This window comes from Pelodiscus sinensis, chromosome 1 (genome assembly GCF_049634645.1).
Source record: "Pelodiscus sinensis isolate JC-2024 chromosome 1, ASM4963464v1, whole genome shotgun sequence".
Taxonomy (NCBI): Eukaryota; Metazoa; Chordata; order Testudines; family Trionychidae; genus Pelodiscus; species Pelodiscus sinensis.
This window is the reverse complement of record NC_134711.1, coordinates 118,876,938-118,903,958: the sequence shown is the minus strand read 5'-3', so window position 1 is coordinate 118,903,958 and position 27,021 is coordinate 118,876,938. Positions and strand designations below refer to the sequence as shown.

General features: G+C 47.9%; 1 protein-coding gene across 2 annotated transcripts in view; it reads left to right on the top strand.

Annotated features, from left to right (window-relative positions):
* Nucleotides 1-27,021, top strand: part of LMNTD1 (lamin tail domain containing 1) — a 276,783-nt gene that overhangs the window by 137,505 nt on the left and 112,257 nt on the right. Inside the window, exon 5 of one of the 2 annotated variants that reach the window (XM_075898606.1) lies at nt 11,897-11,998. The exons of the other annotated variant lie outside the window; for it this stretch is intronic. Within the exon in view, the coding sequence (XP_075754721.1) occupies nt 11,897-11,998 (102 nt within the window). The remainder of the gene's footprint in view (nt 1-11,896; nt 11,999-27,021) is intronic. 2 annotated transcript variants of the gene reach the window in all.

Below are 27,021 nucleotides of genomic sequence, written 5' to 3'. Positions count from 1 at the left end.
TCTCTTCCCCTAAGCAAGGAACAGAGTTGGGTCTCGTGGATATTTAAGGCACAGTGCCTCCTAGGTCTTCTCTGGGGCTGGTACAGTTTTCACACTGCTTCTTACTCAGAGCTGGGCCTAATGGCACAAAATATCTTATTTAGTGTATACCTACCTACCTACCTAAAAATGGATAATTTCATACACTGGCTGAAATTGACCCAGCTCTGGAGTGGAACTTGGCAACTGTTTAACTGGACACAGAAGCATTATAGGAGAAATGAGATCAGAAAGGGATAAAAATCCAGCTACCTGGAATGTTTGAAGTAGAATGTGATTATCAAACCTGAAACTTGGCCAGGATGCTGAGGCTAACATCTCTTCTAGAGACGTTACATTTCGATTAATCAGCTACTACTCGAAAAGAGGGGTAGGGCAGGGCACTTGCTATTCCAGCTGTGTGTCTGCCTTTTAAATGTTATAAGAACTGCCCGCAGCTCTTACTATATTTAAAAGGCAGAGGTGCAGCAGGGAACCCGGGGTGAGCAGGGACTGCTTAGCTTTATCAGGTAGTTGACTAGTTGCTTCCATCCCTAATCTCGTCTCTTCCATAAGAAGTCATGGGATTATTGGGAGGGGTAAATCCTGTCTCTTTCTCCATGGCCATCAAAGGCCTCAGCAGCAACAGGCATGCATAAATTAATGGATCTGAGGTGCCTGCATCCAGAATTTGTATTGCCGGTGTGTGGTTAAGCTCAGCTTCATTGGGGCTCCTGTATGTGTTTGTTCCAAGATGTATAAACAATGAAGCAAGTGGAAGCTAAAGGAGGGATTGAGAGTAGGGCCAGTAGATCCACAACTACTCCAGTCAAGTGGCCATTGACTTCTACAGAGGAGTTATGGGAGCTTCTGAAGCTTCGGAGCTTCAATAGAGGCCAAACAGTGGTGGGAGTGGGAGAATGCCTGCTCCTTCCCATCTCATTATACACCATGAATTCTCCTGCACCAAGCCCAACTACTTGGACTTTGTTGGCATAGGTTGATAAGACTTAGTTCTTTGTGACAGCTGGTGCATATGCAGTTGGGTTTACATTGCTTTTGGGAGATGGCACTTCTTGCAGCAGCACAAGGCTTACTAATGCCCACTGGAGTATTTTTTCAGCAGCAACTCAGAAAGAAGAAAGTCGCCTACCTGAATCATCAGTGTCACTCCCAGGAGATCTGTGTTCCTCCTTTGCGCAGAAGACCCAGCAAGAGCACAGGTTGGGGTGTCATGGCTACTGTTCAGTGGTGCTGCCCTGGCTACCCACTAAAGCCATTCTGGTTCATTTCACATGAATGAATGCATAAAATCCACAACAGTGATTTTATCCCACTTAGTTGAGTAGTGACTAAATGTTGCAGCTTTCACTTGGCTTTCTCCTAAAGTGACTCTTTTGGCTTTGGTGACACTGGCAATTCAGAAAGGTGACTTTCTTCCTTCTGAGCTGCTCCTTCATCCAATTTGAAATGTCCACATCTCACAAAAACAAAAACCACCACCACTGAATTTGGCAAATGTAACACCCATTTCAATGCAAATCCACTGCTATTGCCCGTGGTATACCTATAAGCACAGATTTCAGGTTCTTAGGATGACAGTCCCAGTGACATTTACCGGAAGACTAAATTCAATTATTCAGCTGCCAACTCCTAAGTCTTCACCCTGGGCAAATTTTAAATGTTGAAATATTTTAAGGAGCTGTCATTAACCATCAGGTAGAAAAGCCTTATAAAATGAGATTCATCTTAATGAACTCTAAAGCTTTACAAACTGCTATAGTGAAAAGCACACACACTTATAGAAGATAGGAGCTGATATAGAAATTATTTTCTTATCAGTGGAACATTTGAGGACATCACATTTTTTTCTAGAATTGGAGCTTTTGGTCATAACATTTGAAGTTATAAGTTCAGCACCCAAAACAATTTGTGGTACAATTTAAACAAAGAAGTTTAAAAACAAGGCAAAGAAATTTCAGAACCCCTAGAGTTCCTAATCTGTGTTGAAGGAAGGTTTACAGGGGTGATGTGATTAATTGGAGTTTCCCAATGTTTATATTAAAAATTAAACTGTGTCTTAATATTGCTAAGCCTTCCCTTCATGTGAGGGGCATTTTTATAAGTTAACAAGTGAACAATACATAAAGCAGCCTGCATCCATATTTTCAGGGGCATCACTGTGGGTTTCAGCCTTAGCTGTCCAATTGAATGGCAGTGTAGAAATCAATGTCTCAAACCCAGAGGAGGAAAATGCTGGGCTTAGGCAGTAGAGCCAACATTTTTGTCTTTTCGGACTATAGAGAGTCTTTAAAAATCAGAGTATATTTTAAAAAAAAATGTTACTATGCAAATGTATATCACGTAGCAACATTCTGAAGTCAAGTGTGATTTCAGATGCTGGTAAAGCTGCCAGCATTAATTCTTTTTTCATTGGTTTAGAAACATATTGTACATCCCTGATCTTTTTCCCAAAATCAGGAGAAAATAATCGTTGCCCTGTGCTGCTATGACTGTATCAACAGGAAGCATATGGAGAGGGTGGAATACAATGTGCCATGCATATATTTTATGTTCCTCTAGTGCTCTGGGTTTTAGTGTAGGCTTGGGGGGAGAATAATAAACATTTCTACCAAGAGGCCTTTTCTGCAATGGGTAATTCAGGCACCAGTGATCTGCACAGATGTATTAGTGCAAAACCTTAGCCTGCACAGGCATAACTGCTGTAAGCCTTGACTGGCACCGGCACATTTTATTCCAGTATTGAGCAAGGGTAAGCTGCCAGGATGCAAGTCATGGTTTATGTTGGTGTGGCCTGGTGGTTTGCACTGGTGGCTGTCCATTGTTGCCTGGAATCCCCAAAGTTAGTCAGGGTCTCCATTTTGAGAGACAAATAGCTCTTCTATAACTAGGAGAAGGGCAGTATATATTACACATGGATTTGGGGCCTGTCAGTCTTGAAAGTGTCACTTTAAATTTTATTTTAACGGCTGTTTATGGAGCTGTAATAATTGCCATTAAAGCCATTATTTAATCTCTTAAGATGCTAAATGTAAATAAATGCCACTCTGAATAAAAATGCCATACCTGCAATTTTTTTTAAGCGAACACCGGAGAATAAAGGGTATGTTTTATAAAATTCATTCAAACCCTTAAGGGACTCTAATTGCTTTTTAATTTCCATGGGTGATGGTCCTTATCCAAAGAAAGTCTGCTGCATGGACTATAAGCCCTTTTTATCCCATAGAGCATTTAACAGAGCATGCCCGGAATTAGCTGAGCTCCTTCCCCCGTCTGATCTCTATTTCCCTTCACTGTGATTAAAGACACAGTGCTTCACTGCTTGAACTTCAAGGACATCTAGAAAGGTTACATGAACTATAATATCCTAATTGTCTGGCCTGAGCTCTTCTGTTTGTCCTCCATGTTTATTACATCACCTGTAAAATGGAGACTCTTTTCTTGTTTTAAATAGAGAGGGTAATGAATTGGATGCCTGTGAAGACATGCTGAGGTTTTTCTCTGTGCCCCAGCAGAGAGCTCAGGAAGAATTCTCTTTACTGCCAAATGCAAGGGGGTTCTGCAACTAACATTTCAGATGCCACAGAATACATCCATGCTTTTTCATACGTGTCAGAACCTGGTGTATCCTTGTTGAAGAAACATCACTCACTGTTTTTTCCTCTTTACAGTTCAGAACAATATAGAGCATGTGACAAGTGCCAGAGTGAAGGCAATACAGATTTTCTCCATGAGGTGGTTGCAGGAGACCACACAGGTTGCAGAAGACCACAAGCAGCAACAATGCAAGCTCTTCTCACATCATGCTGCCAGTGCGTCTCAGCCCTGGCTCTGGTCTCATTTAGTGTTGCCCTAGTCTCTTCCACTCTTCCACTGAGGCTGGCTTCATCTGCCCATTTGTACTCTTTTCACACAACCATCTCTAGGCTGTTTCCATGTTACCCTCTACATATGGCATGAGGCCACTACTTTCTTCCCATTGAAGTTCTGCTGTGTCCACTCTGGGAGGGCTAGATGGCAGATTCTGTCTAGCTTGGGGAATTACTGGGAATTTGTTTATACATCCTAACTTAAAAACCAACAATAAAACTGCTCATTGTGTCAACATGTGTCCAGTCAGTATCTTCATGTTACTGAGATGTAGCCAGTCACCTCCTTGACTGCTGTGCTTCTATTTTATATCCCTTAGCTCTGTTCTTTATCTCCTTATCTGCCTTTACAAATATGAGCTCTTCAGGACAGAGACTGTGCCTGTTTTTCTGCCAGGAAATCTCTTTGCGCAGCTAGGAATTTGGATGATGACCCAAAGCTCTTGCATGCTAGTGTGTGCTGCAAAGTTTCTCATTCATCAAGGACCAAAATCCTCTTCCTCCTTTCACCTTCCTCTGAAGCATCTGCTCTCTGCCTCAGGAATTGCCTAAACAAACAGGTGGTGTGGCAAGCTATGGTGTAAATCTGCAGTGCACGAACTCATTAACGGTCTAGAAATTGCTTAATTCATTTGGCTCTAATCTGCTTTGAAGGGGGAGGTATGTCAGTGTGCGCAGGGTCACGTGTAGTTCATGGCAGCAGGGTCCACTTGGCCAGTTAGGACACATTAGGCTAGTGTGGGGTATGTGATGGATTTGGTCACAAAAATCCCCTTGAGGCTCTCACCTGATAGGCTGATCATACCACCGAGCCAACCAACCTTCACCACCTGTCCTGCTGGGCCAGAACATCTGGTCTCTCCCAACACAGGCACAGAGTTGGCGTCACAACCCACAGCAGAGCAACGCAGATGCTGAGAGTGGCTCAGCTCTGGGCAGGTACAAGTTACTGGGACTTCACACAGCATGCAGATGCACCACCCCAGTGGGACCAGAACCCTGACTCAATCCATCTTACTCTGCAGAAAAGTTTTATACTGAGCAAGCTCATAAGTTGTTTGCTATCTTCAATGTAAGGGAGAGATGCACAGCTGTTATGTCTTCTCCCATAACATAGGTTGAATGATAAAAACAATTTTATTAACTATAAAATGTTAAGATTTAAGTGGTTGCAAAAAGAATTTCGTAAGGATTTCAACAACTTCCGCCTGACCATCAACTTCAGCCTGGATTAGTCCACACGAGAAATCCACTTCCTTGACACTATAGTACTATTAAATGATGGACAAATTTCTACCACCATATACCGGAAACCTACTGACCACTACACTTACCTTCATGCCTCCAGCTTCCATCCCAGACATATTTCTCAATCTATTGTATACAGCCAAGTCCTAAGATACAACCGGATTTGCTCCAATCCCACAGACAGAAACAAGCACCCACAGGATCTATATAGAGCATTCTTAAAACTGAAATACCCACCTGGAGAAGTGAAAAAATAGATTGACAGAGCCAAAAGAGTACCCAGACATAAACTACTTCAAGACAGACTCCAAAGAGAAAACAACAGAATTCTACTTGTCATCATCTCCAGTCCACAACGTAAACCCCTCCAGTGCATGATCAATAATCTACAACCTAACCTGGAAAATGACTCCTCACTCTCAGAGGCCTTGGGGGAAAGGCCAATTTTCACTTACAGAAAACCCCCTTACTTAAAACAAGTGCCACTAGGACCCAGAGTGTAGAAAATTGTGTCTGCTGCTGTTAGTTCTCCTTTATTGGGGTAGGTAGCAGAGCAGTACCATGAGAGGAGTAGAACAGGAAGAAGGCAGAATTGAGACCTTCCAAAGTTTTGGCCCAAGCGAGGGGGGACATAGGGGCATCATTTGAGCTCCTGGCCTCAGGTGCCAAAATGTTGTGGGCTGGCTCTGTTCACAAGTTTAATTCTTGTGCTAATGGTTTGAATCATGATTTCCAATGGCTCACACATTATCAACCAACCAAACAATGAAGGTGCTAATGGTTCTTGATGTCTGTGCAGAATCTGGTGTTGGTCATCTTCCTTTAGTCACCTTCCATTAGTGCTAACTAATGGTTCTTATCAGCCATTTTTAACTATTTAGTCTTTGAGATGTACTAGACTAATTGTTGGTTTTTAAGTTTTTCCTGTTACAGACTCACTGGGCCATTTCTCTGATGTTTATCTACTGGCTGTCTTTTTTTCTTCCTCCCCTTCCATTTTTTTTCCTTCTCCCCTCTCTCCCTCCTTCCCGAATTTATTCTTGGATCTGGACTTCCAACACTCTGGTCATGTGAAGAAGTGGGTTGTGTCCACAAAAGCTCACGATACCATCTACATGTTTTGTTACTCTTTAAAGTGCTACTACACTATTTGTTGTTTTTTAAGATCAAAATAAGTTACTAAGATAATTAAGACAACACATGCCAGCTAAACTTAATACTAGTCCAGGTTTACAGGAAAAGCAAGATTATTTACCGATCATTGTCAAGAGTACCAGACCATTAAGTTCTGTGAATACTACTAATGGCCTTAACCATCACCTATAGATATATAAACAGGTTTATACTTCATATTTCTAATTTCCAATACAGTCGTGATACATGCACACAAATAGAATATACACATTGAGTGGATTATAAGCTTTTCAGTGACAGTTCACATGTTCCATTTTGAATAAAGCATATTCAAGTTAGGCATATTCATATTCAAAATATATTTCCATAAAGAATATGGCGGTGCAGTATCATAGAGTAGATTCATACTCCCATTTGCCAGGCATTAACTGTTCCTCTAGATAAGCCCTCAGAAAGAAAAATACATTCAAATAATTCAAAACTTAAAGCTTGTTTATCCATTTTTATAAATATATAAAATCAGCTAAGAGAAATTCTGATGTTATCTTAAACCTCAAGCAGTTGTTAATGTTGCTGAATCAGTACATTCATCCTGATTAAAAATATTTCTCCTCTTCTCTAGTCCTGTTCATATTGGGTAAAATATTTTTTGTCTGGTTTCCCATAAAGCAGAATCCAGTAAGGCCAGCCTGTCTATTTACTTGTATGTATGTATATCTACAGGAGATGATCCCAGCAGAAACATACGCTAAGAAACAGCTGCTGTTTTCAATTATGACACAAATTGAGGAGGCTGTTTTTGTTCAGAGTGTCCCTGCACAAAAGACTGGCTATGTACAATATATACTTTTTCTCAACAATGGGAATTATTTTTTTAAATCCAATATTTTAGAAAGAGGAAGATTTCTCCCATTAGATGAGGATTATCGTGGTTACATTTTACAAAGGCCACAGATCACCTCTGCCATAGTAACATCTTTCAGTCACTATCAATGCAGGCTACATTTGAAATGCTGACTTAAGAGATGAAAAACTCTCTATCCCCATATCACTCCCTTGAGCCATCTTGCAACTTGCTGCATTTATTTTTCAGAAATTAATTTTAAAAAGAAGCAACTGTTTCTGCTTCAGTCCTTTGACTTCTGTCCCAGTTGCGTTTTGAAGCATTATTGCAAAGTATTCAATTTAAATGCGCAGTCAAGTCTACATCATTATTCCTATTTTATACTAACATGAAAGAACAGCCAGCGCACCTAGGGGGAAAAAAAAGGCCAACACAACCTCCCCCAAACCTTATATTGAAATGGTATTGCTGTTTACAAGGATATCTTGTGAGGAGATTGAAATTATTGCAGCAGAACTTGGAGATACATTGTATTATAAACACTAATTAAGGAAAGTATTTATGTTTTTGGCTTTAGACAAGACAATTCTGCATTCTTAAAAATGAATTAATTACAGAGACTTATGTTCATACCTAAATGTGTTCCAACTTAACAGCTATCCATTAGTCACAGAATAATTGGCCACTCATTAACGTCCAAGGTCTTTTTAACCACATCCTCCCGCATCCACCCATCTGCCCCATTCAGCTTGCTTTGCAATCAGTGCTTGTGATGGCAAGAATTAAGAAACACAAAGCAATGATGATTCCCAATAAAGCATGATACACAAAGCTCTTCCTCTAAAATAGTGTAACACATGTGATTGGTTCATTGTTCCTACACCCAGTTTCTGAACTTAAATAGGAATGTTCAGAACAGGGCTGCCTATAGAGGCAGGGGAAAGGGGTAGCTGCCATGGGGCCTGTCAATTTAAAAGAGCTTGTGGATCCCGGTAGTTGCAAGGTCTGCAGCTCTGGGCCTTTTAAATCGCTGCTGGAGCCGCCGGCAGTGTGTGCCCGGCAGTCCCATTAGTGCGGAAGGGCTGGCTGGGGGACGTTAGTCCCTAGCTCCGCCCCTTCTGCCTGAGGCCCTGCCCCTTTGGGGGGGGCGGGGGGACTGGAGCCAGTTCTCCCAGTGCTCAGGGACGTCTCGTCAGCCTTGGTTCAAATCCAAATTGGTTGCTTATAACCATAGTTCCTAGTCCTTTTAATTTTGATGTGATTTGAAAGGGCAATGGGACTCTACCTGTACCCCTGGCCTGTTCCATTAATACCAGAGATATTGTGATAACTTAAGATGCTTTTGAATCACTAGGAATGGGACAGGAAAGCTTAGATGATGGTAAAATTGGAGGCTTCTGAAGTGTAAATTCCTGTAAAGCTCAAAACTTAGGTCAGATTTAGTTGCTGGCAAACTTTAGTTGGCTCTCAGTGATGGATCCTCTACAGTGATAACACATTACATAAGTTGGATAATTTTCAGAAAACCTGAGCCAAGTAAACAGCTCAGATCAAAACCTTGGTTTCAACTCCAAACAAGGAAAACCTGATACTTTGGGCCAAGTTTACTCCATGTTTTTGGGACTTGTACGATCCTGAAACTAAAACTAAAGCTTATAGGGTGTGGACACGTCTGTCATCCTACCAGCCTCACTTGCCTGCCGGGGTGCAGCTTTAGTCAGGTGCTCTTCACCCCATTGTTTATTTTGAGGCTTTGATGGTGCTGTTTATTTGATGTAAAGGAAATGAAGAGCATCATGTTGTCTGAGGACTGCTGGAACATTGGCTTGTACATTCTCACTATGAGCCATCAGGACCACTGTAGACAGTGAATAATAAAGGGGAGAGGACTGAGCCTTACTGGATTTTGCAAGTGAGGACTTTACAGGTATGAAAACAGTTACCCATAATGATCCTGTCAGAGAACAATGGCCTCTGCCATTTTGAGTGTGCATTTGGAGCAACAAGAAAGCCAGCCACCAGAGCAACAAGTACTTCCTCTGCTCCGTACCCTGAGGCATCTGTTTTATTGGTAACAGACAAACAACCCTGGAGATTTTTGTTATGCTTGTTTCCCAAATAACTTGCTTAGGTCAGATCTACACTACAGAAGAAAGTCAATCTAAGATACACAACTCCAACTACAAGAGTAGCGTAGCTGGAGTTGATGCACCTTAGGTCAAATTTCTGTGTCATCCCTCCTGCAGGAGTTTGATGAGGGAAATTCTCCCATTGATTTCTGTTACTCCTTGCCACCCAATGGAGTACTAAGGTTGATGTGGGCACCATCAGCGGTCTATTTAGCAGATCCTTCCTAGACAGCTAAATCGAATCTTGGGAGATCAATCTCCAAAGCGTCCATCTCAGAGTAAGTGAAGACAAGTCCGTAGAAAAGAGAGGTTAGATAGTAGTTTCTGAAGTCTCTAGCAAGGTCTAAAGCAAAAGCCCAAAAGACACACAAAAGTCTGCTACTACTACTGCTGATCTGGCCTGTATTTGAACAGTGATGAGTTTTGTAATTGGCAATCTCTTGAGCTATTCAGTCCACCCCCTCCAAAAAAAAAAAAAGCCTTTTTAAAACAAAAATTGCACTATTAAGACTTTGTACTACACATTTATAGTTTGTTGCCCTCAGCTTCACTTTGGGCTTAATTGGCTTAAATGCTTAATTAACATGGTGATGATTAATGTCTAGTGGCAATTAATTTTCAAGATCTTATTTTTTAAATTAAGATCATGAGCACAGTATTAACTTTATGCACCCGAAGTTCTGCCAGTGTGTTGTCTTTACATTCGTGAAATCATTTGCATTTCATTTCATTGTAAAGATTTGCCCTGTAGTAACAATGATTTTAGGGCTGGTATTAAAGTCCTGCCTGCATAGGAAGATTAGAGCCACTTTGAAAACAATTAAAAGTCATTGTTGGGCTTGTGTGATTCATAATTAAATGACAAGCAATGAATGAGTGTACTTGGATGCCACAGTAACCACACCCACAAAGAATACTTCTGAATACTGTGAATAATTATCTTCCGTTTACAAAGTGCCTTTCTTGCAAAGGGACCCAATGTTACTTTATAAATTTACTAAAACATTGACCCAGCATTGCTCAGGTCCTTAATAATAATAAGTTTTGTTTTTCTTTATTTAAATCATTGCTCTTGGGTGGGGCTGAGGATGAGGGGTTCAAGATGCAGGCTGCCCTGGGGAGAGAGGACAACCCCAGCCCTCTCTCACCACAGCTGCTTGGGGCTAGGTGAGAAGCACCTGTCCATGGCTGCTGCAGCTCTAGGGGGCGAATCTAGTACTAAAGCTATACTGCACCCTTCTTCCACAAAAGCTTATGCAAATGAATCATGGAGTAGAATATTGCCATGCTTCATTTGCATAATTAATTAGGGTCCGTTTTTGCGCAAGAAGCTTTTGCACAAAAAGGAGCTGTGTCACTGTCGACAGCTCCTTTTTGCACAAAACGCCCTCTTGTGCAAGAGTCGTTCTTCCTAATTTTTTCAGGAAGATTATGTCAGGTGATGAAACCTCCAGGAATATGTCCAACAGAAATTGGTAATCCTATATTCACCCTTTCCAGAATATCTAGTCACCAATTATATCCCAGTTTAGGTCTTTGCTGACCTTTTGCGTATGGGAGAATGTCACCCTGAGGACGATATAGATACAGATAGATAGTGATAACTCATCCCTGATGAAATAGCGGTGACGTCTATGGAAGAATGAAACACTATAAGATTACCCCTTCCCCTCACGCCCTGCTGCACCAGCCCCAGCTCTCCCCACCCCTGGCTATCGGGCAGGACCAAGGCCGCACCAGCACCGGCTCTCTAGCCCAGGCACAGGAGAGGTGGGGTGGGGTGGGCTGAGGCCTCACCAGGCCCCATGCTCTCCCTCCAGCCTCCAGGGAGGGAGAGGGCAAGGCCACTGCGCAGCAGCCCTGGCTTCCCCCCAAGCACCGGGGAGGAGGGAGGCTGGAGCACGGCAGCCCCGGCTCCTGAGCACTGGGGAAAGGAGAGGGGAGAGAGAGGGAGGAAGAAGGCAGGTGGGATGCAGAGTGATGTGATAACCTCTCTGTTGTTCTGCAGGAAATTTTTAAATATAGGTAGAGATTTTTTATATATAGGTAGAGATTATTGATGATGATTGATACACATAGGCACTGCAGCGTGGCGAGAATTTCAGTACTTCCCGAGTAGCTCTCATCCTCTCATTCCTGGAAAAGGACTATAAAGTCCCCTTTTCATCTCCCCTACTCTAACTACAGAGAGGGCTAAAGGCAGACTTTCAGTCTTAACAGGGAATTAAACACTTTACAGCATAGACTGACCCTTATTTTGTATGTGTGCAGCATTGAAGCTCTGATCCTGATTAGGGATTTCAGATGTAATAGAAATACATACTGATGAGTTCCAGAGTTTTGGCAATACCATATTTTTGTATGACATATAGGACCATAAGTGGCAGGCCACCTTCTCCTCATAATAATATGAAGGTGTTGTGCACAGCATAGAACTAAGCAGTAGCTGCAGGTATGCAGTGCTGCTGAAAAAAGCTATTGTTTTGGGGTAGCAAGAAGATTTGGCTGCATGCTACAGATTGTCTATAAAGAAGGCAATTGTGCCTTTTCAGACTATTTGACACTCTCTCCCCTCTCCCTCACCCCTCCCCGCCCCTCAACACTCACAAAGAATCTTCCTATTCCACCAACAGTTCCTCTCTGAAGAGGCCAACAACAGTGCATTCCTTGAAAAGCTGCCTTCAGAACACAGGGAGAGACAAGAGCATCTTGGGGCCCTGGAGGCCAAGCTAGAGGTCAGTGCCTGTCATTTTGCTGCTAACTGCACTCCTGTGCCACTATAAAAGGAACTCTTAGAGGCAGATGGAGATCTTCCATTTAGTCTCCCTGCATATTTTTTGTAAATGTTCAGCGGTCTCCCTTATAAAAACAGCCATGTTTTCTGTTAACAATGGATAAATTCTCCATTTCTTGCTGGCTTTTTGGAGGCATATTTTTGAGCTGGAAGTTATCAAGAAGCAGGACATTTTATTTTCATAGTGCATTACAGAGAATAAACATGACCTTGGTTAAAAGACCATCAGGTATTTTGAGTGCCAGCTACACTATGGCTCAGATTCTCTGCCCTAATCAGTGCTGGCACTGAAACCTCCCCTAACTCACCGGCCAAAGTTGTCCTCATTATGGAGAAATCAGCCAGGGGGCATGGATTGGGCAAAGCCAGCTTCTACTCTTCTCTCCCTGCAGGGAACTTTTTTTGGGGTAGCGGGGAATGATTTTTTAGCAATTTTTAGCTAGTTTATATTCCCAGTTTACAGTAACTCCCCCGCCCCCTTTGTGCTGCTCAAACTTGGGTCAGGGTGAGGGTGGGAGAAGAGAAATAACTGGCTTCTTGACAACCCTCCACATTCTGCTGTGAGGAGCAGAAAATACTTATATATACCATCTGACCCTGTGAAAACAAACCGTGTCATAGGAATTGCTTACAGTTTGTAATGCCCAGTCACAATAAAAGTACAATTTGCTCTTGCAGGATAGACTTAACTATGTTCTAATCTAGCCTGTGTATCATGCTGCAGCCTGTGGCTAAAGTGAAAGACATTGAATCACTTTCTTGTCTATGGTACTTCTCAGAGGCATAGTTAAGTCTAATTTACATTGCAAAACTAAATCATGCTTAAAATATTTTGGGACAGCCACATTGTAACTGATTCCCCCAACAATTGTTTTTACAAAAAAGTAGACGTCCTCAAGTTTGAAACAGAACAAAAGCCCACCCACCAGTGAAGGCCAAATTTGACCTATTAGATTCAGGGAACTTTGTAAAAATTATGAAATGTGTTGTTTAAAATAATTCTGAGTTACATTTCACGGGTTCATGTTCTATAACAAGTAATGTCAAAGATATGGAAGACTGGATAAGAATCCAAGCAATAATTTGGAAGTTTTTCTCATTATACTTATCAGGACTCTTTAGTCTGGAAAATGTTGTTGGAAATCATGTGACTACAGGCTCTTTTGCCAAATTGCCAGTGGCTCTTGTTTCCTGCCAAGTCAGAATTACTGCAAGAATAGCCTTTTCAGTACTTATCATTCAAGATGGAACTTGGAAATGCAGAGGAATGTTGAAAAATGTAACTGTTTTTTAACAAAATGATGCTTTGTTTTCTGGTATGAAAATAAGGTTCTGTTCTGGAGTCTATTCTTATTTTTCCTAGTCCTTGTCATCTATCCTAATAACAGTGGAAACCTCACAACCCTAGTATTGAGACCCAAATATTTGGAGTGACATAAAAGAAACAGTAGGAATATTTGCCCTTCTAGAACACATTTTGTTCAAGGACGATGGAACACTTCAGAGATATTAATGAATTAAGCTTCACAACATCCATAAGTGCAAAATTGTTTTTTTCATTATATGTAGGACTGGGGGTGGGGGAAGGTACTGAAATTAACAAATGCAATGATGTATCCTTTTAAAGTGACCATATTTTATTCTGTGAAGTTATTTTAGGGGGAACCTTTTTAGAAAGTAGGGCCAAGTGCTGGAGCTCTGCTACTGCAGAGTTAAAGATTAACAGGTGGATTTCCTTCCCATAAGCATTATAGATAACTTGTCCAACTCCATACGGCATGTCAGTGAAAGACCTTGGGATAGAATCTAGATCCCCTTGCTTGTTAAGCTTATGTGTTAGACACAAGTCCGTCATTTTCCTTTCCAAACGGCTACCAGTAAGGATAATGATAATAGGATTGCACCCATAGACTACTGTATGTTTCTAGGCAGGCCTGTCACAATGGATGTGATTTTTTTCAAATGTGGGTGGATCTAACTACTATGTTCCTCTGTTCCTTTTGTTTTGAATGGACATTCCACTAAGAATGGTGCTATCAAATATGTAGGAAATGGGCTTAATATCAGTTGTGAAAATGTATTAGAAAATGCAAGAGTTTATTCAGAAATCTTCTTTTCTCCCACCCCACTCCACCTTCCCCCACACTTTTTCTCTCTTCCAGGTAAATGCTACTTTTCAGCTGGCACTGCCAATTGTGTTGCAGCTAGTTGGTTGCCAATGACAACATTTTAAAAGCCTCTTTGTCAGCCTATGCTGGCATTGCTGTTGATGACATTGGTGCACCTCTCCAGCTGTCTATGGATGTACAGCCGGTCCCCAAGTTACAAACGGTCAATTTACGACCGTTCGCATTTACTACCAAAGCTCCCATTAAGCGGTCGTAAAGGTGGTCTCCGAGTTACAAACACGCGGTCGCTTACGGACAGCGCGGTCGCAATGTAATTCAATGGGGTCCGACTTATGAACATTTCGAGTTACGGCCAAGTATTTGGTCCATAACCCGTTCGTAACTTGGGGACGGGCTGTATTGAATTAGCATTAATGGTAGTGCTTGGTGATATACAGAAGGAGCAGATTGATTGTGGCCAACAGGAGACAGTAAGATGCATCAGACAGTGGCTTTCATAGCACCCATGGGATGATACATACACCCTAATAAAATGGGACGAGACAGATCAAAGAGTAGCAGGAACTGAGGTGAGCAGGAAGTGGGTGAAGAGAAGTATTGGAATGTTCTACACACTCTGGGGACATGTTCTGGAAGCCCCCCTGGCCATGTGTATTAGAGAAGAAATAAACCTAGGTTAGCAATCACTTTGGACTGCCTATATTTCATGCATGTCAGACAAAGCAGTGCGTGTGCTTGAGTGCTGTGTTCAGACTTGCATCACTCTGTGTTCTGGCCTACAAAACCTGGATATTTTATTTGTTGTTTGATTTATTCTTGTGGAAGCAGACTAGAAAGCTCTGGTGTGGTGCCCCTAGGTATTAATTTAAATTGAGGTTACTTCATTAAGGCATGTAACATCCTTAGTTTTGCTTTAACACCTCCTGCAGCTGGCAGTGGCTGTGTGGATGAAGCCAGCTGTCTAAATATATATCACACAGAAAGTCTGAGAAATCTTCCCAGACGCACAGAACATATACCTGATGCAGATGTAGGGTGGGAACTAGGAGTTTCTGAGGAGTAGGACCTAAAGTAATATGGCTATGACTATAGCTTCCTTAAAGTTGTAGACAAATGTTTGAGCCACTGTAATAGATAAATAGAGGAAGCACTTGAAGAACATCTATCCTGTGTCCTCCTTAGAAGCAATCTCTGGTATATGTAAGCCATGAAAAGAACTTTAAGAGAGCTGCATCAGTGTGTATTTGAATGCAGGAATAAATAACTGTGAAGAATCAAAGCAGGTGAGGCAAAAATTAGTTGCCAAATTAAAAACCTCATACAAACTGTAAACCAAGTTATTGACTGAATGCTGTGCTTCCTTATGTAAAATATCACACTGTATCCTTACAGGAAAACTGGGAAGTAATATAAAATGCTAATCAGTATGTCTAATTGCATAATAGAGTAAATCACTAGAAAAATTAAAGATCAAATTAGGGCTAAAATAACAGGCTTCCCATGAGCAAGCATTGAAAATCATTCTTCAGTGTGTGGCCCCAGGCCTTATTTGCTGTGTACTATTAAAACCTTGCTCTGAAGACAGAATTAATTTCCTCATACTCTTTTCTAGGGCACTCATAGCCATAGTATCTGAGTGCCTCCCAAACAGCAATTAATTTATTTCAACAGTATTACTGCAAGTTGTGGGATTGGTATTATCCCCTTTTTACAGATGGGGAACTGAGGTGCAAACATTGAGGTCAAAAGTATCCACTAACTTTGGATGGCCAGTCTAAGACCCCAATGGCCTGATTTCTTGGGCACTTAGCATTCTACAGCACTTTATATAGTCAAAGCACATTTTCCATTGATCTCAGGTGCTACTAGCAGTGCTCAGCACAACAGATTCAAATTGAGCACCCACAAAATGAAGAACAAACAGTTAGTTCCTATCTGTGAAAAGCTGGATTTCAGTGACTTGCCCAGCACCACACAGGCAACCTGTGGCACAGTCAGCGAAGTACTACACCTTCTCCTGTGCAATCATAAACTACCACATCTATCTTTTATCTTCCTGCAAACTCAGCCTCGCTCACTCACACCTTCCATCATCCACAACAAATGAGGCGGGGAATCCTACAGAGCACACTTTCGTTCACTACAGAACCCTGGTTAAGTCCCAGAGCAGCATGCTCCTGTGCAGTGAATGAAGAAAGAGTTCCGTGGGGAAAAAAAGTGTGATCACGTAAAAAGGCTACATTAAAGTGCATCTGCGCAAGAGGGCAGAATTAAGGTGACATGGACCCTCTAAAAAGTCTGACATGTCCCAGCATTTGCATGTGTGTGTTACACTCTGAGACAAGAAAGAGTTCAAACCAGGAGTATTTTAATAAATTTAGAATCTAACCCCTCACCCTCCAGAGACAGTCAGGTTTGGCCAATGTATATGGCACATGATGGTTTGGCACATGATGGCATAGATCACATTAGTAGATGTGCAGGTGAATGAGCCCCTGATAATACGGTTGATGTGGCTAGGTCCAGTGATGGTGTCTGTAACAGGGCAGCTGCCCTGTACTGGCCCCTTAAGAGCCAAACCCCAGCCTGGAGCAGGCCCGGGGAGTTCAGCCCAGCTGGGAGGCATTGGCCAATTAAGGCCCAGCTGGGGGCTATAAAAGGGCGGGGCTGCTTCAGTCCAGGCAGTGTGAGCCTGGCTGCTGAGGGAGCAGGACGCTCTCTGGAGCTAGGGCAGGGCTAGAGAGACAGGCTGGGCCAGGACGCTTGGACAGCCAATCGGCCAGCCTGCTAGGCCTGCGGCAAGGCAGTGTGAGCCTGGCTGCTGAGGGAGCAGGACGCTCTCTGGAGCTAGGGCAGGGCTAGAGAGACAGGCTGGGCCAGGACGCTTGGACAGCCAATCGGCCAGCCTGCTAGGCCTGCGGCAAGGCAGTGTGAGCCTGGCTGCCGAGGGAGCAGGACGCTCTCTGGAGCTAGGGCTGGGCTAGAGAGACAGGCTGGGCCAGGACGCTTGGACAGCCAATCGGCCAGCCTGCTAGGCCTGCGGCAAGGCTGTGAGCCTGGCTGCCGAGGGAACAGGACGCTCTCTGGAGCTAGGGCAGGGCTAGAGAGTTAGGCTGGGCCAGGGCGCTCGGACGGCCAACTGGCCAGCCTGCTAGGCCTGCGGACAGGCCGGCTAGAGAGACACCAATCCCCCGGAAGGGGGGCTCAGAGCGAGTGGCTTGGGCACTGCCGGAGGGCAGTGTGGCGAAGAGAGCAACGCGACTAGAAGATTCCAGAGGGGAAACGCCACGTGAGCGGAGGCCTGTGCGGGCGGAATGGACTGATTCCGGGGACAGATGACGGACCCCCGCTACGGTGGTGAGTGACCCCCTCACAGATGGTGGAGAATGTGGGTACTTGAAGCTACGCGATCCCGGCCCTGACGTAAGGGCTCCGCGGGTGCCTCAGTGGACCCTAATCCAAAAAAAAAAAAAAAAAAAACCCCTCACGCAAAAAGAGAGAAGTTTGTGGGGGTTCCCTCCTCTCCTCTCGGCGAACTCGGGCGGGAGGGCCATGGAGGGAGAGGCAATGCCTGAAGGACTGACTAAGGGGCGACCGCTGTCTGTGAAGCTGCGAGCCCAACGATTGGCGGCGCAGCTCCGACAACAGCAGAGGCTGGTACAGCAGCTGGATGCCCAGTACCGCCAGGCTCTCCAGGAGGTGGCGGAGCAGGACCAGGCCGGTATGGGGGCTGCCCCGACTCCACCAGCTAGCTCCCCATCCCTGACCACGCGGGGCCCCGCGGGGGACCCCGCGGTGTTTGCCCTCCTTGACTCGGGATGCAGCCAGACGCTTATCCGCCCCGATGTACTGCCTGACACCGCGGCGCCCGACGGGGAGATGCAGCTGCGGTGCGTACATGGGGATGTGAAGACCTATCCTCAGGTCCGGCTCCCCTTGAGTGTGCGGGGAGTCACCCGAATGATGCGAGTGGGCGTGGTGCCGCACCTACCATACCCTATGGTGCTGGGTCGCGACTGGCCAGGTCTGACAGCTCTCATTACAGACTCACCAGCGCCGACCGAGCCCCATGTGGAACTCCTAGGGGAGGAACTCCAGGCAGACCGACCGCCGGGGTCGCTCGACCGGGAAGGCCCCACCCAGCACGACGCATCTGGCCCGGCCGACCCTGGGCGCTCAGACATGGAGGACGTGCCGATTACACTGGACTCGGCAGACTTTCCCCGTGACCAGCGGGAGGATCCCACCCTGCGGGAGGCCTACGTCCAGCTTGCTTGTGTGGATGGGACGGTGGTGGATCCACAGAGGGCGGCTCACTGGCCCCGGTTTGAGCTACGAGCCGACCGGCTCTATCGAGTCGGGCGGAACCCGCAGACGCAGGAAGAAGAGGCCCAGTTGTTGGTACCCCGGGTCCATCGACGAACCGTGCTGAGGTTGGCGCATGACCTTCCGGCCGCCGGGCACCTCGGGCATGAGAAGACCCTGGCCCGAGTCTTGGCCCGCTTCTTCTGGCCTGGGGTGTACAAAGAGGTCAAAGACTATTGCCAGTCATGTCCAGCCTGCCAGCTCGCCGCAGCCCCCGGGGTGCCGAAGGCTCCCCTCGTCCCTTTGCCCGTGGTAGGGATCCCCTTCGAAAGGATCGCCTTGGACATAGTGGGGCCCTTTCCACGGAGCGCGGCGGGATTTCGATATATTTTAACGATCATGGACTATGCAACCCGGTTCCCTGAGGCCGTCCCCCTTCGAAACACCCGTGCCCGCACGATCGCGAATGAGTTGGTGAGGATTTTTGCCTGGGTGGGGCTACCTCGGGAACTACTGACCGATCAAGGAACGAACTTTACCTCCCGGTTGCTGCGTCAGGTCTGCGACCTCCTGGGTATTCACAAACTACAGACCTCTGTCTACCACCCCCAAACCGACGGGCTGGTAGAGCGGTTCAACCGCACCCTGAAGGGGATGCTGAGAAGATTTCCGCCACCGGACATGAAGCACTGGGACCAGCTCCTCCCCTTGCTCTTGATGGCGGTGCGGGAGGTGCCACAGGCCTCCACTCGATTTTCCCCCTTCGAGCTCCTGTACGGCAGACGACCTCGGGGCGTCCTCGATCTGGTCAGAGAGACCTGGGAACGGACCCCCTCCTCCTCGGTTGGGCTTCTGCAATACGTACTCCGGCTTCAGGAGAGACTCACGCAGGTGGGGGCCTTGGCTCAAGAAAACATACAGGCGGCCCAGGGAGCGCAGGAGCGAGCGTATAACCGGGGGGCCCAGGAAAGAGTGTTTGAACCCGGGGATCGGGTGTTGCTGTTACTCCCCTCAGAGGAGTCAAAATTGCTGGCCCGCTGGCAGGGGCCGTATGAGGTCTCCCGACGAGTGGGCCCGGTTACCTATGAAATTCATCAGCCAGACCGGCGAAGGAAAAACCAAATCTACCACGTGAACCTCCTCAAACCTTGGCGAGGGCGAGAAGGCATGTTGGTCGCGCCTTACCCGTCGGAGCCCGTGTTAGGTCCCCGGGTCCCTGACGCCAAGGAGGAGGAGATACCCCAGCTCGCGGATACCCTGTCTAAGGACCAACGGCGGGTAGCCCAGGTGCTCATCGAAACGTTCACCAGGACCTTTACTTCGCGTCCGGGCCGAACCTCGGTGATAACGCACACCATCCGAACCCCGCCCGGACAGGTTGTTCGCGAGGGAAACCGACCTCTTCCCCGACGGATGCGCGACGTCGTGGAACAGGAGGTTCGCACCATGTTGGAGCTGGGAGTGATCGAGCGATCCCGAAGTGAGTGGAGGAGCCCAGTCGTGTTGGTCCCTAAGCCAGATGGAAGCATTAGGTTTTGCATCGACTTTCGAAAGGTGAACGCGATATCGAAGTTTGACGCCTATCCGATGCCCCGGACGGATGAACTGCTGGAGCGCCTGGGAAAAGCCAAGTTCATAACAACCCTCGACTTGACCAAGGGCTATTGGCAGATCCCGCTGGATCAGGAGTCCCAGGAGAAGACAGCGTTCACCACCCCGTCCGGGCTCTTCCACTTCGTGCGCATGCCATTCGGCCTCCATGGGGCACCCGCCACCTTTCAGCGGATGATGGACCGCCTGCTCGCCCCTCATCTGGAATATGCTGCAGCTTACCTGGGTGACGTGGTCATCTATGGTCGCGACTGGGAGGACCACATAAACCAAGTGGCGGCCGTGTTACGGACGCTCCGCGACGCGGGTCTCACGGCCAACCCCAAAAAGTGTAAAATCGGCGCACAAGAGACCACCTATCTGGGGTATCGTTTGGGGCGTGGGCTAGTCCGGCCCCTGGTGGGGAAGGTAGAGGCCATACGAAGTTACCCCACACCGACCACGAAAAGGAAGGTCCGACAATTTCTGGGACTGGCGGGGTATTACCGCCGATTTGTCCCCCAATTTGCTAGCATAGCGGCGCCGCTCACCTCTCTGCTCACAAAGGACAAACCTCAGAGAGTGAGGTGGGACACAGAGTGTGACTCGGCCTTTCAACAACTTAAAGAAGTCCTGTGTAGCGAGCCCGTTTTGCTTAGCCCAGACTTCGATAAACCTTTTTGTCTACAGACAGACGCCTCCGCCACTGGGCTGGGCGCCGTACTCTCCCAGGAGGTCGATGGAGAAGAGCATCCGGTGGTCTTTATCAGCCGTAAGCTGTTTCCCCGTGAACGCCAATACTCCGTAATAGAAAGAGAGGCCCTGGCGATCAAATGGGCGGTTGAAGCCCTAAGGTACTACCTGCTAGGGGGGGAGTTTACGCTATGGACAGACCATGCCCCGCTAAAGTGGCTACACACTATGCGGGACACCAATAGCCGCCTCATGAGGTGGTATTTAGCCCTTCAACCCTATGTGTTCTCCATACGCCACAGGGCAGGCAAGGCCAACGCCAATGCGGACGCATTGTCCCGCCTGGCCGAGGAGCCGGGATCCAATCCCGAGGTGGGGGACCTGGACTTGTGGGGGAGGGCAAGTAGCGGGGCGGACTGGCCGCCCACTGACCCAGAGGAGGAGGAACCCCTCAGGACACCCGGGTGGGCAGAGGCGGACCCCACCCCGTCACCTGGCCGGAACCCAGAGGGTGGGGCGGGGAGGTTAAGAAGACGGCGGGAGAGGGCAGTCAGGGCCCAGCCGCTGGAGGAGCTGGAGGCAGCCCCCAAACTCCTGCCCGGGGAGGCCGAGGTCCGGGCTGGGCGGCACCCAGCTGAGGTCCTGGAGGCCAGCCGAAACACCCCAGACTGGGGCACGGAGACCTGGCCCAGACCAGCAGCCGGAGCACCCCTGGATCCCGAGGACGACCCAGATGGGCTGGACCAGCTAGATCCCCGATGGGTGCTGGAACGCCGCGGCTGACCCACCGGCGGGACCTCGCAGGACCCAACCCTGGACCCCTGGAGTGGGCCACCCGGACCCTACTAGGATGACTGGGACAGCCCGACGAGCCCTCAGAGGAACAGGTACCCGGGAAGGGGGGGGAGAAGAAGGGGCCCAGGGATCGCTCAGGCGGGAGAGCCGCCACGGCCAGCAAGGCCCGGACTGAGCCAATCGCAGCGGCGCGGCTGCACTCAGGGTCCCTGGGCCGGGGCGCAGTGAGACGGGTGGGCCTGCGCCCCCTCCCCCCCCCCCTCGCCCCCGGCCGGGCCGTCCCGGGTTCACTCCGGGAGGAGGACTTGATATGGACACGCCGGGAACTGTGGCCTGCCTCATAGCGAGAGGGGGGCTGGGGCTTGCGGAACAGGGCAGGCAGCAGGGAAACCCCCCCCCCCCCCCGGAGATATTTAAGGGGGAGGGTGTGTAACAGGGCAGCTGCCCTGTACTGGCCCCTTAAGAGCCAAACCCCAGCCTGGAGCAGGCCCGGGGAGTTCAGCCCAGCTGGGAGGCATTGGCCAATTAAGGCCCAGCTGGGGGCTATAAAAGGGCGGGGCTGCTTCAGTCCAGGCAGTGTGAGCCTGGCTGCTGAGGGAGCAGGACGCTCTCTGGAGCTAGGGCAGGGCTAGAGAGACAGGCTGGGCCAGGACGCTTGGACAGCCAATCGGCCAGCCTGCTAGGCCTGCGGCAAGGCAGTGTGAGCCTGGCTGCTGAGGGAGCAGGACGCTCTCTGGAGCTAGGGCAGGGCTAGAGAGACAGGCTGGGCCAGGACGCTTGGACAGCCAATCGGCCAGCCTGCTAGGCCTGCGGCAAGGCAGTGTGAGCCTGGCTGCCGAGGGAGCAGGACGCTCTCTGGAGCTAGGGCTGGGCTAGAGAGACAGGCTGGGCCAGGACGCTTGGACAGCCAATCGGCCAGCCTGCTAGGCCTGCGGCAAGGCTGTGAGCCTGGCTGCCGAGGGAACAGGACGCTCTCTGGAGCTAGGGCAGGGCTAGAGAGTTAGGCTGGGCCAGGGCGCTCGGACGGCCAACTGGCCAGCCTGCTAGGCCTGCGGACAGGCCGGCTAGAGAGACACCAATCCCCCGGAAGGGGGGCTCAGAGCGAGTGGCTTGGGCACTGCCGGAGGGCAGTGTGGCGAAGAGAGCAACGCGACTAGAAGATTCCAGAGGGGAAACGCCACGTGAGCGGAGGCCTGTGCGGGCGGAATGGACTGATTCCGGGGACAGATGACGGACCCCCGCTACGGTGGTGAGTGACCCCCTCACAGTGTCACTAGGGTAAATGAGTTCTGAAAGCATGTAGATAAGTATGATGGTCGGTATATAGCCAGTATAGGGTGGTGCTTATGTGACCATCACTTATTTGCTCTGTAGTGGCAGGAAGTGGATTTGTTGTGTGGACTGGTCTAGGTGGAGGTGGATGCTTGTTGGAAATTGTTGAAATCCTGGTGGAATTCTTTGAATGCTTCCTTTCTGTGGGTCCAGATGATGAAGATGTCATCAGTGCGAGTAGAGGAGGGCCATTTGGGGACGAGAGCTGAGGAAGCATTGTTCTAAGTCAGGCGTGTTGTGAGGCCATGCAGGTGACCATAGCAGTGCTGCTGACTTGAAGGTATAAATCATCTTCAAATCTGAAAGGGTTGTGTTCGAGGACACGATACTGTCACTGCACAAAGGACAAAGTCCTTGTGTGTGAGGACAAAGACACAAAGCTCAGCTACCAGCAGAGCTGTGACACCATCTGGGATAAGTTCCTGATGGCTTGTAGTCCATCCAGTGTCAGGATGGTGATTTTTGGAAGATCACCAATAGATTGTTGTTTCCTCAGGAAGTCAGTAATGCCTCAAATATAGCTAGGATTTCTGGTAGTATAGGTCCTGAGAAGAGTCTACATAGCCAGACAATCCTGCTATAAGATATAAGCAGTTTCTCCTCTCTTGGTGTTCACACCTCCACATCAGCTGCTAGAAGTGGGCCTCATCCTCCCTGACTGAATTGACCTCATTATCTCCAGCCTTACTCTTGATTGGTACTCTTTTATTATGCCTGTATGTTTACACCTACCCCTGGAATTTCCACTACATGCATCTGACGAAGTGGGTCTTTGCCCATGAAGGCTTATGCTCCAATACCGTGGTCACCAACCGGTCGCTTGCGAGCTACTGGTCGATCTCGAGGCCTCGACCAGTCGCTCACGAGGCGTCCTGTCAGCCCCGCCCCCATTTCCCTCCCACACCCCAGGAGCCCCACTACTTACCTCGAGAGAAGACGGAGGTAGTGTCAGCTTCCGGCATGCGAGGGTTTGGCCCCGGGGTTGCCTGGCGCGGGGAAGAGGTTGGCGCCAGGACAAGCGCCCGTGGGGCTTTCCTGCGCGGGTGGGGGGGAGTCAACCCCCTGGGCAGGCGCGCACGAGGCTTTCCTGCATGGGGGGATTGGCCCCGGGATAGGTGCGCGCGTGTGCGGGGCTTCCCTGCACGGGTGGGGGGCTCGGCCCCCTGGGCAGGCACGTGCGAGGCTTTCCTGCACGGGGGGGGGGTTGGCCCCGGGGCAGGGGAGCGCGCATGGGGCTTCCCTGTGTGGAGGGGGGAGTTGGCGCCGGGCCAGGCGCGCGCGCGGGGCTTCCCTGCGCAGGGGGATTTGGCCCCGGGGCCGGCGCGCGCGGGGCTTCCCTGCGCGGGTGGGGGGGTCGGCCCCCTGGGCAGGCACCTGCGCAGGGCTTCCCGGGGGGGGGGAATCGGCCCCAGGGCAGGCACGCGCTGGTTTCCGGGGGGGGGGGAATGCTGGGAGGAGGGAGATGCAGGGGACTCTCTGCCTCCACTGGCATCCCACTCCCCTGTCCCCACTCCCCTGTCCTCAACTACAGAAAGCTGTCCCCACTCCCTAAACTCTGTCCCCAGCTACAGAACTGTCCCCACTCCCCGAATTCTGTCCCCATTCATGTCCCCACTCCCCGAATTCTGTCCCCACTCCTATCCCCACTCCCCGAACTCTGTCCCCACTGGCGCTCTGTCCCCTGCTGCAGAATCCTGTCCTCTGCCCTCCCAGCACCCTGTTCCCTCTCCCCTGCCCCCAGCAACAGTACTCTGTCCCCACAAAATGTATAATTATAAATGCTTCATTTTAGATTTAAATAGCATGAATAAAAAACAGACCATTTATTTCATAACTATAAACACGATTTGAATTGTATGTATCGCATAATTTAAAAATAAACTGTTTATCAGAGTGTGTAAGGGCTGGGGATAGCAAGTGATGGACAGGAGGAGAATAGAGAGGGCAGGGCTTCAAGGAAGGGGCAGGGCTTCAAGGAAGGGGAGGGGCTTCAAGGAAGGGGCAGGGCGGTAAATCTTCGCCTGTTCTGAGATTTAAAAAGTGATCTTGGGTGTAAAAAGGTTGGCGACCACTGCTCCAATACATCTGTTAGTCTATAAGGTGCCACAGGACTCCTCGTCGCTTCTGCTATATGATGCTTGCAAAGCAACATATGATTTAAATGAAATATTTCACTCATTTAACTTACAGTTTTCCTAACCTAATTTACAAAGGTACAATGCAATAGTTAAGACTACAACTGAAATATAATCAATAAGCCAATGGTTCAGTTTATCTGGTTTGTCAGCTACTACAATTAGTAATTACATCCAGGTCTGTTGATGTTGGTGGGGAGGGGTAAAGCGACAACTGTCTCAGGGCCTGGTGATTCACAAGGGCCGAGCCCTGGTCCCTTTAAGTTGCTGCTGGAGTGCCACACTCTGGGCGGCTTTGAGGGCTGCCTGGGTCAGGACGTGGCATGGCGCACTCTAGGAAGCACTAAGGACTGGAAGGCCCCACCTCTTCTGGGTGTACGGAGCTTGCACAGGGGCCCAGTAAGTCTGTTGGCCCCATTGATCACATCATATTATAATGAACAAGTGAAGGAAAACAATTCTCTCAGGATTTTAAAGAACGTTGAGGGAAAAACTATTTCCATTGATTTGAACCATTTTGCTAAGTGTCTTTTGAAGGCAGGGGCTATTACTTGCCTTGATTTTAAGAAGGAAGTACAGTTCTTAAAATGATTTCCTGTTAACTTCCTCTTCTGGCTACTTTCTTCTGTTATGCTTCACTGTTATGGAAATCATACCAAGCTTTAATGTGTTTAGTCTGTTTCTCCTCTCACTTTAACACAATGCCTGCATCTTTCTGTCTGTCTTTTTACACAGATCCATTCTGCACTTATCGCAGCTTTAGAATGACACTGCTTTAGGCGAGATCTCTCTTATGGTATAGGTAACAGGCGTAGGCGTTTAGTGTCTATTTTGAGGAACAGTCAGTGACACACAAAGCATACACACATGCTAATGAGTTTTGGAATAATTTGAGCATTTTCAGATTGCTTTACAGAAGGATTTTCACATCTTCTCCTCAAAGTCTTTAACTCATTTGGCTGGTCTTAGTTTGGCATTAAGTTGATACAGTATTTACCCATCTCTGTGTTTATAAGATGCGGTTTGCTGCTCTTTCCTGTGTAGAGTGTCCGGGGGAACTTTCAGCCTTTTATCTCTTTGTTGGGCTATGTCTAGACTACATGGCTCCATCGACAGAGCCATGTAAAATAGTTTATTCGGCATAGTCAATGAAGCGGGGATTTAAATAATAATCCCCGCTTCATTAAAATAAAAATGGCCACCGCGTTGTGCAAACAATCAGCTGATCCGGCACAGTTCGGCAGTCTAGACGCAGCTCAGTCGACAAAGACGAGGTTTACCGGAGCGGTCGACAAAGGCTTCCTTTGTTGACCGTGCTGCATCTAGACTGCTGCGCTGTGCTGGATCAGCTGACTATGCCGAATAAACTATTTTACATGGTTCCGTCGACGGAGCCATTTAGTCTAGACATACCCTTGTAGACTTCAAGCTTGGCGAAGACAGTGGTCAGAGTCTTTCACCTCTTCCGTTTTCCATGGCCAGTCCAGGGAAGGTCCATCCAGCTCTCTCCTGGGTTGTGTTGATGCAAGAGGCCTCCCATTCCTTCTGGATGATTATCATCTTTTGTAAGGATCAGTGACTTCTCTATTTCATCCCTGAGGATACACTTCTTCAGTTAGGAATACCCGTATATTGGCTATAGTTTATCATGGACCAATAACTTGGCACCTTCATCTTGAAGTCACATCAGTGATTTCTGTTTAGTGTGTCCATGTCATGCACTAGTTCATTGGTCATCAGAACTAGATATCTCTCAAAAACAGGATGAAAGGAAGTGCCATGCGTAGGCTAACTTCAGATTTTAGGCCCAAGACATGAATGTCTTAACTTGTTTAAATGCAATTAATGGTTTTCAGAATCCACTTATTTCCACACATTCTCATGACAGTGTGTTATTTATGACACTGGATAAGTAAACCTAGGAGGTGGAGGCACAATTTAGTGACCTTCACAGATAACCTTTTTGCTACAAGCCAGCAAGTTGT